General features: G+C 52.1%; 1 protein-coding gene across 1 annotated transcript in view; it reads right to left on the bottom strand.

Moving 5' to 3' along the window:
• LOC307072027 (dedicator of cytokinesis protein 9-like) overlaps positions 1–12,404 on the bottom strand; it is a 60,424-nt gene that overhangs the window by 19,344 nt on the left and 28,676 nt on the right. Inside the window, 24 exon segments of the mRNA XM_079731185.1 lie at positions 1–134; positions 762–873; positions 977–1,093; positions 2,069–2,071; positions 2,073–2,248; positions 3,492–3,603; positions 3,873–3,956; positions 4,122–4,268; positions 4,966–5,037; positions 5,401–5,526; positions 5,919–5,988; positions 6,310–6,425; positions 7,721–7,810; positions 9,312–9,392; positions 9,394–9,398; positions 9,840–9,870; positions 9,872–9,960; positions 10,331–10,454; positions 10,739–10,747; positions 10,750–10,833; positions 11,188–11,253; positions 11,677–11,837; positions 11,840–11,863; positions 12,164–12,243. Coding sequence (XP_079587311.1) covers positions 1–134; positions 762–873; positions 977–1,093; positions 2,069–2,071; positions 2,073–2,248; positions 3,492–3,603; positions 3,873–3,956; positions 4,122–4,268; positions 4,966–5,037; positions 5,401–5,526; positions 5,919–5,988; positions 6,310–6,425; positions 7,721–7,810; positions 9,312–9,392; positions 9,394–9,398; positions 9,840–9,870; positions 9,872–9,960; positions 10,331–10,454; positions 10,739–10,747; positions 10,750–10,833; positions 11,188–11,253; positions 11,677–11,837; positions 11,840–11,863; positions 12,164–12,243 — 2,113 coding nt within the window.

The raw sequence follows: 12,404 nt of genomic DNA, 5'->3' as shown, positions 1-12,404 counted from the left end.
CTTGTCCAGGGAGTTGGCCTTGTCGTGGTGCTTCTCCGTCAGACTGCTGCCGGAGTCGGTGCTGATGAGGGAGCCCCGCGAGTCTGCGTTGCGGACCAGGTTGATGTTTGGGGTGGAGGTGGTGTGAGGAGAGGCTGGGGGGGAGAACAACGCCAGTGTGACTAAACCTCCACCGTAGTAACGCTAGTCTGACTAAACCTCCACCTTAGTAACACTAGTGACTAAACCTCCACCTTAGTAACACTAGTGTGATTAAACATCCACCTTAGTAACACTAATGTGACTAAACCTCCACCTTAGTAACACTAGTGTGATTAAACATCCACCTTAGTAACACTAGTGTGATTAAACCTCCACCTTAGTAACACTAGTGTGATTAAACCTCCACCTTAGTAACACTAGTGTGACTAAACCTCCACCTTAGTAACACTAGTGTGACTAAACCTCCACCTTAGTAACACTAGTGTGATTAAACATCCACCTTAGTAACACTAGTGTGATTAAACCTCCACCTTAGTAACACTAGTGTGATTAAACCTCCACCTTAGTAACACTAGTTTGACTAAACCTCCACATTAGTAACACTAGTGTGACTGTGCAAAATCTAAGTCCCTTTATTTGCCTAGTCTGACTAAACCTCCAACATAATGAGGTGGAGTGGTGGCATGACAAATTAATTTGTCCTGTCAATAAAGGCACAAACTCCAATAGAATAAAGTAAATAAAAATCGTCCAGATTTCTCAGTCCTGTTTAAACCCACCAGTGCCAGAGATGACTCCAAACACATCTTTGTGTAAACTGTTGTCCAGAAAAGTGCTGGACCTGGGAGGGGTCATCAGGGCATTGCCCGAAAGGTTATCGTCTCTTCCATTCTGAAACAAAAACAAGCAGAATCAAGGCCAAGAACGAAAACATTCTTTCAGTCACTTTATTTGCCTGTAGTGTCGATGTACCACCACAAGATGGCGCTCTTACGTTGTTGGAGTGGTTGACGCTGAATGGGGTGACTTCCTTCACGTTCAGTCTGTTGACGTTCTCTTGCAGCAGGCCAAACAAGGGCAGGTAGAGAGTGGCTAGTCTGGCTTGCTGACTCTATAAAAAAAAATCGAGAGGCTTTCATGTGCTGTTGGCAAGATTTAACAACAGTAATTAGAGTGTCATTTGCTGCAAAGGCTTTATCTATCCGTCAGCTTTTAGTGAGTGAAATGCTCTGTGATAATATCTGTTTCATGTTGATGCCTTCCTCTCTTTGCAACAATTTCGATTTTTTGGACCGCTCCAAGCTCCTTTCTGATCAATCAAGGCATCTCTTCCCTGACTGGTTCAGGGAATCCATCTTGCCTGTCATCACAGGTGTGTGTTGAAACAGTGACGTTTTCTTTGGGGTTATTTATCTTCCATTTATCTGCTGTCTCTCTTTACAACTGTCAACCTTCCCTTCTTGGTAAATGGACCGCATTTTTGCAGCCACTCAAAGCGCTTTTCAATACTACCCATTCCTGCACACATTCACACACCGACGGCGGAGTCAGCCACGCAGGGCGACAGCCAGCTGGTCAGGAGCAGTCAGGGTGAGGCGTCTCGCTCAGGGACACCTCGACACTCAGCTAGGAGGAGCCGGGGATCGAACTAGCAACCTTCTGGTTACCAGCCGAGCCACATACTAACCATCCTCTACTGTCTCTATTTACAACTGTCCCCACTGACCTACAGCAGCCTTAAAGGTCCCATGACATGCCACCAGGTGTGAGTGTGATTAGCCTTAAAAGCCGTATTGAAAATCTGCCCCATATGACATCACTTGTTGGCGTGTCCTCCTAGATGTGTGCTGGATAGATCAGTCAACCAGCCTACCCAGTGGACTGAAGCATACGTTGCTCATCTATCCGTCATACATCTAGGTGGACACGCCCACTTGTGATGTCATAAGGGGCTGATTCTCAAAACAGCTTGTAACGGCTAATCACACTCACACCTGGAGGCATGTCATGGGACCTTTAACCGAACCGTAACCTTGAGGGGTCATGGAACCCCAGGGGGGAGGCAGGGGGGGGGGGGGAGCCCCACCTTGTTGGGTGTAGCGGTCGTCGAAGGTGTGCTTGATCATCAGGCTCTTGAGCACGTGGATGGAGATCCCCCGGATCTCCCGGAACTCCTGCAGGGCCCCGCCCACCTCCCGGAGGAGGAGCCCAACCAGGAAGTGGTTCCGGCAGAAGTCCTCCGTCAGAGAGTAGTCCAGCTGGAGGTCTGAGGGTGGAGGAGGAACAGAGCGCTGTTGAGTGACGGTGCAGAGGAGGCGGAGCTCTCCAGAGGAGGAGGAGGAGCTCCCCAGAGGAGGAGGAGGAGCTCTCCAGAGGAGGAGGAGGAGCTCTCCAGAGGAGGAGGAGCTCTCCAGACGCTCAGGGAGGAGATGCAGTTAGAGGCGGAGATTAGTGTTGACGAAAACACCAGATGCCTGTGGTTAGAGCCGTCATGGAGAATGTGTTTGCTGGGGAGTGAACGCCCCCCGGGTTAGTACCAGGGTAACTACGGGTTAAAACGTGTTAAAGAAGAAACACTGATTAGGATTCTCGGCTCTGATGATTTGTGCTTTAAGGAATATCGTTTTGATGCTTGAGTGAATGCAGTTCATAACGTCTTACACAAGTTAAAAATGTATCAATCAAATTACAGAAATCAATTTGCTCATGAGTGCTATAAACAGTGTTTCAAACAAAACAGAAATCACAAGGTAAACAAATCACATTAAGTAAAATATCCAGAATGAAATCTATTCATCAGATTGAGTCCATATTAACTCCCATATTGTATGCAGATAATTAAAGCAAAGACATCAAATCCCAGGGTTATTGCTGTTACAATCACCTCATGAACCCTGAACACAGCCAAACCACAAGCCGTTGTCTCACACAAACGAGCCAAATCACAGTTGTAGATAAGCATATTCAGCAATATTAATTGATCTATGCACAACCAAACGCAGCGTTTTTAGCACAGAACATTCTGAGCGTAAGCGTTATCACTGCGCTGATTAAATGTGTTCAGGGAATCAACCGAGCTCTGCTTAGTGTTTTGGGAACAGTTCTTAGATTATTTTAGCTTTTTAATTTCACTCTATAAACAATCAGCCTCCTGATTCTCACCTACCTACTGGAGTGTCAAATGACTCCATGCTAGGAGCTAGTAAAGCTACGTGTGAGTAGAGAGGGAGAGAATAACAGAACCGTCAACTCTGTGAAAACAGATGTAAAAACAGAACACGTTTATATCGTATGTTTCGTATGCATCGTATGTTTTTTATGTATCCCGTGTATCTTATTTATGTGATAGTGAAATGATGTGTACTCAATATGAGTGATAACTTTTTATGAGGGATTACATGAAAGCGTCCATGTTTGCCACAGTGACGTGAGCATTGGGGGATTTGATCACATAACACAAGCAACACTAAGTCATCAGTACACTGGAAGCTGTTCAGATCCCTCCTCACCTTGGAACCTCTGTATCCGTCCCTTGCCAAAGGGCATGGGCAGGTTGAGGGGGATGTAGTGCTCATGGTTGCAGATGACGCGCAGGAACTCAAACTTGAACTCAAATAAGGTCTGTGTACAAAAACACAACACAAAAACAGCTTTAATATATAACAATTATTATTGAATAGCAAAACAATAACCTCTAAAAACATTCTGCATAGATTAAAAAGATGCAGATATTATCACTGCACGTTCTAATCATGCTGTTTAATGACTCTGCAGAGGGAAGAGTGAATGAATGAATGAGGGGCTGGTGAGTGAATGAGGGGCTGGGCGAGTGAATGGATGAGGAGCTGGGTGAGTGAATGAATGAGGAGCTGGGTGAGTGGGCTCCTTACCTTGGGGTCACCGGGCATGAAGCAGTGAATGTAGTTGTTGATCTGCTTGAAGACGAAGCCTCGATCCATCAGCGTGAAACACCGCTGCAACATAAACAAAAACCGTGTTAACAGCAAAAACAGAATCTTCTGTGACCTTGATGTACCTCAGTCAATATCTTACTATGTACACGCATTACGCACACACGTATGGTGCTTCTAAATCATCGCAAATAACGATCTACAAGTTGGTGTTGGAGAGACCCTCACCTTGACGAAGACGGCAAGGCTGTGGTTGGCGTTGCGGGCGGCGTCCAGGTTGTCTTTGTACTTCTGGGTCACGTGGGGCATCATCATGTTGACCAGCGTCTCCACCGTGTGGTGGAAGGACGCCGAGAACCGCTGGTTCCTCGACAGCTGGGGGGAAACCGGCAGGAAGTCATGTTATTAGACAACCAGGAACTCATGTTATTGCACAACTAGGAAGTCATGTTATTGCACAACCAGGAAGTCATGTTATTACACAACCAGGAAGTCATGCTATTACACAACCAGGAAGCCATGTAATGACACGATTGGTGTGACAGCTATAACGCAACCAGGAAGTCAAATTAGTACATGATTGTTCCTTGGGTTTACAGCATCTTTAATTTCATATTCAAATATATGAAATATTATAGCAAAAACCCCAAGGGCTACACAGAGGGTGAGTCAGGTGATGTTAATCACAGGAGCTAGAAAGAAGCCCGCGGCCCTACATGCTGCTAGCAATCAGTTTGGGCAAAAAGGACTACATTTGTAAACAGTAAATCGTATAGTGGAACCCCATTGCATTGTGGGAGAATGAGTGTGTTCCTCGCACAGTGGAGCTTGAGATTACACAGGGTGGCTCGGTGGGGTAAGTTAGCTTAAGGAATGTTGTGGGTTATAGAGGGGGGGGGGGGGGGGGGGGGGCAGTGTAATCTGTGGCTGTGGATACTGCGGTGGCCTCACAGGTCCAGGCACGCAGTGAACCCAGGCTGAGCGCCAGCAGGAAGCGGCGGCTGATTGCAGCCGCCGAGTCAACAGAGAGCGCAGCGTGAGTCAGGCCACATGACAGTTATCTGCCGCGTACCTTCACTTTACCGCTCTCGATCAGGTACTGGGCCATGGACTTCACCAGCGCCTCGAAGAAATACCAGGAGTACTGGGGGAGAGGGGTGGAGACGATGGAGAGTTAATACCGAATAGTAACTTATTACATAAATAATACGGTATTCGACCACTCAACAGTGGTTCAATCTCTATTAGCATATACATTTATGCCGGTAGTGTAGCATATGAGGTTGATAATGCTGTCTACTGTCAATAATATTGAAACATTGAAACATTTTGAATGCATTTATACCTATATATATTTTCTGACGTTCTGTGCATATCGGTTGATTTATTTAGCATGGCTCTGTTATAACCGTCCTGTACTTCAGCCCCTGGGACCGACCCAGTCCCCCCTGGGGGGAGCAGAGAGCTGTCACCCCCCTAGGGGCAGTGCGCCGTGCGTCGGCCTCACCTTCAGCAGCTTGTTGCTGGTGAGGAAGTCTGTGGACGGCTTCAGGATGGCCGTCATGGCCTTGGCCAGCTCCTCGTGGACCGACCGGATGGTGGACGCCGTGAACGACTCCGTCTTGAACACAAACTGCAGCGCAGAAGGACAGGACATTTACGTTTAGATTACATTCAGGACATTTAGCAGACGCTTTCATCCAACGCGACTTACAATCAGTACATTTGTCAGAAGAGAGAGAAACAACAATATATACCTGTCGGTACTGTGAGGATGTTCATCCCCGGATACAACAAAGACAGCTAGGATAAGATGCTACACAACCAAGTACTAAATACGACACACAATAAGTATGTACATTAAGTGCCACATGAAAGGACATCTCTGCGTGCTGACGGTGTCGGTGGCTGAGTGTCGGTGGCTGAGTGTCGGTGGTTGAGTGTCGGTGGCTGAGTGTCGGTGGCTGAGTGTCGGTGGGAGTTTGGGGGAGTTGCGGGGAGATGTTTGTGGAAGGGCTGCGTTACCTTGACGTAGGACCTCAGGTAGTGCTCCAGCCCCTCCTCATGGCACTGGGCCACGATGTGGATCATCACTCTGCAGGCCAGCCGTAAAAAACACACATCAGTTCCAAACCTCGACACTAAAACATGGGAGGAACCAACAATCTACTTCCTTAGTCAACTAAAACAGCTAAATCTAAGTAGCTCCATGTATGTGTCAAAATATGAAATGTCTTGAATGCTAATGGAAATAAGTATCATTAAGGACGAACTAAAGCTAGAACTAAACAAATAAGTCCTCAGTTGAGTCTAATGATGAACATCCCCCTCCATAATGGTGTCTTCAGGAGTTAAAGATGAAGCTAAAGTGATGAACACATCCCCCCCCCCCCCTCTGAGGAGGATGAAGGCGTACCGCGTGACGTTGACTGCCACCTCCTCGTTGGAGGCCGCCGTCAGAACCCTGAACAGCTGGTTGAGCACGGTGGGCAGGAAGTTGATCATCACGTGGCTCTCCATGGCGTGGAGGCTCTGAGGGGGAGGAGCCAGGGGGATCACATCAGGGCCGACAGGACGGTGATAAAGATAATGTGCTTTATTAATGAAGCCGTTCTCAGGACTCAAAGACCCTTAACGTGATATCACATAAAGTACAGGAGGAAAATACAAACAACAATATGGAACAAAAAGATCAACACACTTTAAAAAAAAATCAATGTGTATGATGACTATCCAACTATGCAGGGAGGGTAAGGTCACCGAAGGGCGTTGTGAGGACACATTCAGAGGTCGTTTGTTAATGATCATGGAGTTTGGGAATGATCGCATCCTGGGGTAGATGTAAACGTTTCAGCCACAGCTATGAACGGATGGGACCTGTTACACACGCTCAGCAGATAGGAATGAGAATCAACATGATAGAGCGAAAAGGTCCTCACTGGTTAGGTGAAGAAAGAGTGAACACACACACACACACACACACGCACACACACACACACACACGCGTTTAAAACACAAGGTAAAACAGAGTGGACCTTCGCTGCCCGTTTGGCCCAGAGTGGATCCAATCACGGAGGGGAAGCTCCCTGCTTCCTGCCGCGGGCTCCAAACCAATCCCCTCACCTAGCGGACGGGGGGGGGGGGGGGGGTGAAGCGACGGCAGGAGAGGCGGCAGGAAGGCAATAAAGCAGAAGGACGCTCGCCCCAGCTGCACGGGAGCCACCGCGGAGAGCTTTACGGCCGCGGCGGGGAGGCGGACCACATCCTGCCCGGTCCCCGCGCCGGACGCTGGCCCGAGGTCGGCCAAGTCGGGAAACAGGCGGTACAAACCGCCCCGCGGCCCGCTCTGACCCCCCGGGGTCACGACCTGCCTATTGTTCCAGTGCGCTTTGATGTTTACGTTTGAGACCCCGGGAGGTCACGCCCCCCCCCTTCCCCGTGTTGGTTCAGTACCGGGGGACAAAGGGCCCTGGCTCTCAGGGAGGGGATATCAGGAGCGGCTCGCGTCAACAACATTGTCCTGCCCCCCCCCCCCCCCCCCCCCCCCCCGCATAAACAACCAGCCGCGGACAAACGGCCGAACACAGATGGAGAGATAGAGTGAAACAAGGGCGAGGGGGGAGGGGTCAGCGCTGAGAGGACGTCAGCGGCCTGCGGGACCGGGACCGCTCAGCATCGGGCTTTTCTGTGTGTGCGTGCGTGTGCATGTGCTTCTGTAATACGTGCGTGTGCGCGCGCCCATGTGTGTCGCTCCATCAGGGCGGTAAGGAGAGGAGCGCCCTCGTCAGCGTTGCCCCCCCGGCGCCGCGGACGGGACGGGGTCGTACCTTCAGGTATTTGACCAGCTCCCCCCCTGACGAGGGCGGCTGGGCTGCGGCGCTCTGGCAGTGCTGGAAGAAGTTGTGCAGATGCTGATCCTGGAGACGGAGAGGAGGGGGGGAGAGGAGGGAGAGGAGGGAGACCAGAGGGGAGAGGAGGGAGACGAGAGGGGAGAGGAGGGAGGGGAGAGGAGGGAGGGGAGAGGAGGGAGACGAGAGGGGAGAGGAGGGAGACGAGAGGGGAGAGGAGGGAGACGAGAGGGGAGAGGAGGAGGGAGAGGATGGGGGGAGAGGAGGAGGGAGAGGAGGGGGGAGACAAGAGGGGGGAGAGAAGGGAGAGGAGGGAAAGGAGAGGGGAGAGGGGAGAGGAGGGGGAGAGGAGGGAGGAGAGAGGAGAGGGGAGAGGGACGATGAGGGAGACGAGAGGGGAGACGATGGGGGAGAGGGGAGAGGAGGGAGGGGAGAGGAGGGGGGAGAGGATGGAGACGAGAGGGGAGGGGAGGGAGGGGAGAGGAGGGGGGAGAGGAGGGAGACGAGAGGGGAGAGGAGGGAGACGAGAGGGGAGAGGAGGGAGACGAGAGGGGAGAGGAGGGAGACGAGAGGGGAGAGGAGGAGGGAGAGGATGGGGGGAGAGGAGGAGGGAGAGGAGGGGGGAGACAAGAGGGGGGAGAGAAGGGAGAGGAGGGAAAGGAGAGGGGAGAGGGGAGAGGAGGGGGAGAGGAGGGGGGCGAGAGGAGAGAGGAGAGGGGAGAGGGACGATGAGGGAGACGAGAGGGGAGACGATGGGGGAGAGGGGAGAGGAGGGAGGGGAGAGGAGGGGGGAGAGGATGGAGACGAGAGGGGAGGGGAGGGAGGGGAGAGGAGGGAGGGGAGAGGAGGGAGACGAGAGGGGAGAGGAGGGAGGGGAGAGGGGAGGAGGGAGACGAGAGGGGAGAGGAGGGAGACGAGAGGGGAGAGGAGGAGGGAGAGGATGGGGGGAGAGGAGGAGGGAGAGGAGGGGGGAGACAAGAGGGGGGAGAGAAGGGAGAGGAGGGAAAGGAGAGGGGAGAGGGGAGAGGAGGGGGAGAGGAGGGGGGCGAGAGGAGAGAGGAGAGGGGAGAGGGACGATGAGGGAGACGAGAGGGGAGACGATGGGGGAGAGGGGAGAGGAGGGAGGGGAGAGGAGGGGGGAGAGGATGGAGACGAGAGGGGAGGGGAGGGAGGGGAGAGGAGAGGGAAGAGGAGGGGGATGAGAGGGGAGAGGAGGGGGGAGAGGGGAGAGGAGGGGGGCGAGGAGGGGGGAGAGGAGGGGGGCGAGAGGAGAGAGGAGAGGGGAGAGGATGGAGACGAGAGGGGAGAGGAGGGAGGAGAGGAGGGGGGAGAGGGGAGAGGAGGGAGGGGAGAGGAGGGGGGAGAGGATGGAGACGAGAGGGGAGGGGAGGGGAGAGGAGAGGGAAGAGGAGGGGGATAAGAGGGGAGAGGAGGGGGAGAGGAGGGGGGAGAGGGGAGAGGAGGGGGGAGAGGAGGGGGGAGAGGGGAGAGGAGGGGGGAGAGGAGGCGTTAGGCTCTGGACCCAGAAGGTGTAGATCGTACTGACGTAGCTCCAGAGGGCGTGGCTGACCTGGGTGTACACGGTGGAGACCAGGTGAGTGGACACCTTGAAGAGCGGCTTGCCTCCGTCCACCCACTTGACGTCAGGGCCGGAGTGCTAACATTCAACAACAACAACAACGACGACAACAACAATTCTTGTTAGTAATGCTCTCAAAATGTGTTTGCTCTATGGTAGTACCCCGTCAATTATCACTCCCCCACACACACTCTTGATTTGTCACTGAATGTGCATGCACGTTGATTTTGTGTGGGTGTGTTTCTGTATGTGTGTGCGTGCGTGCACGTGTGCGTTGTACGCGTTGATTTGGTAACGACCGGGTCCCTATGAGCTGATAAACGCTGTAGTCAGCTGTATGTGTCTGTGTGTGTGGCGTGTGCACACGCACACCTGCATGTTTGCGTGTGCGCGTGTCCGCCCCGTCTGCCCCTGGAGTTCTTCCAACCCCCCCGACCAGCGGTCGGTCTACCCGGGTCCCCCTCCGCCCCATCACCCGACCCCGGGAGTCCTCCGCTCCTGGGCGGGGGGGGCCCCTACCTTGGTGGGCTCCGTCCTGGCAGCTGAGGTAGCCGGCGGGGCAGGCTGGAGGCCACGGAGGCCTGGCTCTCGTTCATGATCATGCGGCCGTCCTTCAGCAGGGGGATCCATGCGTAGCCCACTGGGGGACCGGACAGCGGGGGGGAGGGGGGTCAGGCATCACAGCGTCACAGACGGATACAGGGCAGGACAGCACCTCTGTTTACTCACCGCTGTGGGACCCCGCTGACGCTTTTCTACAAAGCCGCTGGCAGTGGCTATTCTTTTCACGATACATTTAATCAATGAGCAGGTCAGGGGGGAGACATCTTGCTCAAAGGTGCTTACCATCATTGTAAACATTGGGTTTCAAACCCAGAACCAGAACCTTTTGGGCTTACTGATAGAATATCCTGTCCCATGAGAGGTGTCCAGAGCTCGTTTTAAACACAATGGTCACCAACCCAACAATAAGGTCCCTCCGTGAGGGATGGGTGCAGTGCGTGGCGTACCTTGGGTCTCCACCATGTCCCTCTTCTTGGTGCTGGCCTTGCTGTTGCTGTCACAGCTGACGTGGTAGAAGGTGAAGAGCAGGTGGTGCCTCTCGTGGAGCTGAGTCGGCAGCTCCATCTTGAACTGAAGGAGGAGCAGAAACAACTTTAAAACACAGACAGACAGACAGACACACTTCTCTGATAGTCACGAAATGTAAAAGCTAGCTGGAGAACATGGGACAACCATGACAACTCGGTGTGACAGCAACAAACCTTCATTGAGTATCGGGTGAGTGGAAACATCCTCAAAACCTCTGGAGCGAGTTGAATTCTCTTCAACACCCTTTGACAGAACTACATCCCACTCATCATTGTGAAGACCGAGAGAGGGCACAGGGTGACGGGGGAGATGGGAGGCCGTCTCACCTCGTCGTAGAGAACTCGGGGTTGTGTTGGTGATGGAGCACGGCAGCTAAGGCACTCTTGGTGAACAGCTGTCCCCCCGGGCGCCCGTAGATACACTGTGGGACAGACGGACGGTTAGCCGCCAGGTGGGAGGGGAGCGATGTGTTGAAACAGAAGACGCCCACCCAAGTCACTCATGCTGTCCAACTCATGCACACACGCAGACAAAAGATATAGCAGACTACCTCAACTTAATTATTTTATACCATTTACTGTACAGTATACCCTTTTTGCACATATGTATTTTTTAAACTGTTACAGATTTGTATTTTATATAGGGCTAATTTGTTTGATTGTTATTTTATTTCTTATTCGTATTCTATTTGTCATCTTATTTTAATATTTTTAAATGTTGCACAATCTGTGCAGGCTCTGCCACTTTTGCGCTTCACTGCTGCGTTTGCGTTCACCTTCAGCGGCAGGGCGTCCTCCTCGTCAGAGTCCTTCACCTCGATGCACACGGCGATGTTCCTGGCCTGCGGACGGACGGACAGAACAGAGACGGCCGGTGAGCTGTGGACCACGCACGGTGTCCACTCCGTGGGGTCAACAAGAGGAGCCCCCGGGGGGCCACAGCTGACCTTCAGCAGAACGTCACCCAGAAACCCACTGCAATATGCCGTCTGATCTATGTTCAGACACGTCGTTTTTCTTTTTACAAACGTGTGTATGAACACGTTACATTGATTTTACATAGGAACCAATGCAACTATTAATTCACATGCAATTATTTATATTTAGATTAAGGCCATTTAGCCAAAGCGAATAAGTATTTGCGGATAATTATTTGTCAGAAGAAGAGAAACAAAAATATCAATCAATCTCGGTACAGTAAGGGGACAATTGTACAGTAATTCTATAGCGATGCGCTTCGTCATTAAGACGGTGGCTCTGCGTACCTTGGCGAAGGCCTTCTGCCCGTCGTACTTGAGCTGCCTGGGGTACACGTACAGGTGGTTGTTGTAGGTGGTGAACGGCTGGGAGCACTTAGCAATGCTCGGCACAAACTCCTCCACCTCAAACAGGATGTTGGCCTTCTCGCCGTTATCGAACGACTTCACGGAATGTAGGACGAGGTAACGCAGTCTGAGACACAGAGAGAGAGGGGGAGAGAGAGAGAGAGAGAGAGAGCACGAGAGAGAGAGAGAGAGAGAGAGAGAGAGAGAGAGAGAGCAGAATATCTTAATCTTAATGTTTCACTTCTTATGACAAATGTACTTATTGTAACAAATGCACTTATTGTAAGTCGCTTTGGACAAAAGCGTCTGCTAAATGCCCTAAATGTAAAATGTAAAAATGTAAGCAGACAGTGATCCCTCAGAGCAGGGTAGATATGGCGTTCCTCTTGCTCATGGTTCATCAGCAGGCAGCAACCGGAGCACTCACTGGTGAGGTCGGGGGCCACGCTGTCGATGGTGACGTCCAGATTGCCCAGGATCACCGGGAGCTTGGCCATCTTCTCAGGCCTGGGTGAGGACAGAAGATAAGAACTCATCATAAGACAGGCTGGCTGGGGCAGAGGAGGGGAGACACTGGACGCTAACCTTCAGGTTATCACATTTACACTGGTTGGTGAGACGCTGCTAGAGGCTTCAGTGGCTAGCTACACCTGACCCAACAGCTAACC

Source organism: Pollachius pollachius, assembly GCF_949987615.1.
Source record: "Pollachius pollachius genome assembly, chromosome: 3".
Taxonomy (NCBI): Eukaryota; Metazoa; Chordata; class Actinopteri; order Gadiformes; family Gadidae; genus Pollachius; species Pollachius pollachius.
This window is presented reverse-complemented; position numbering and strand designations above follow the sequence as displayed.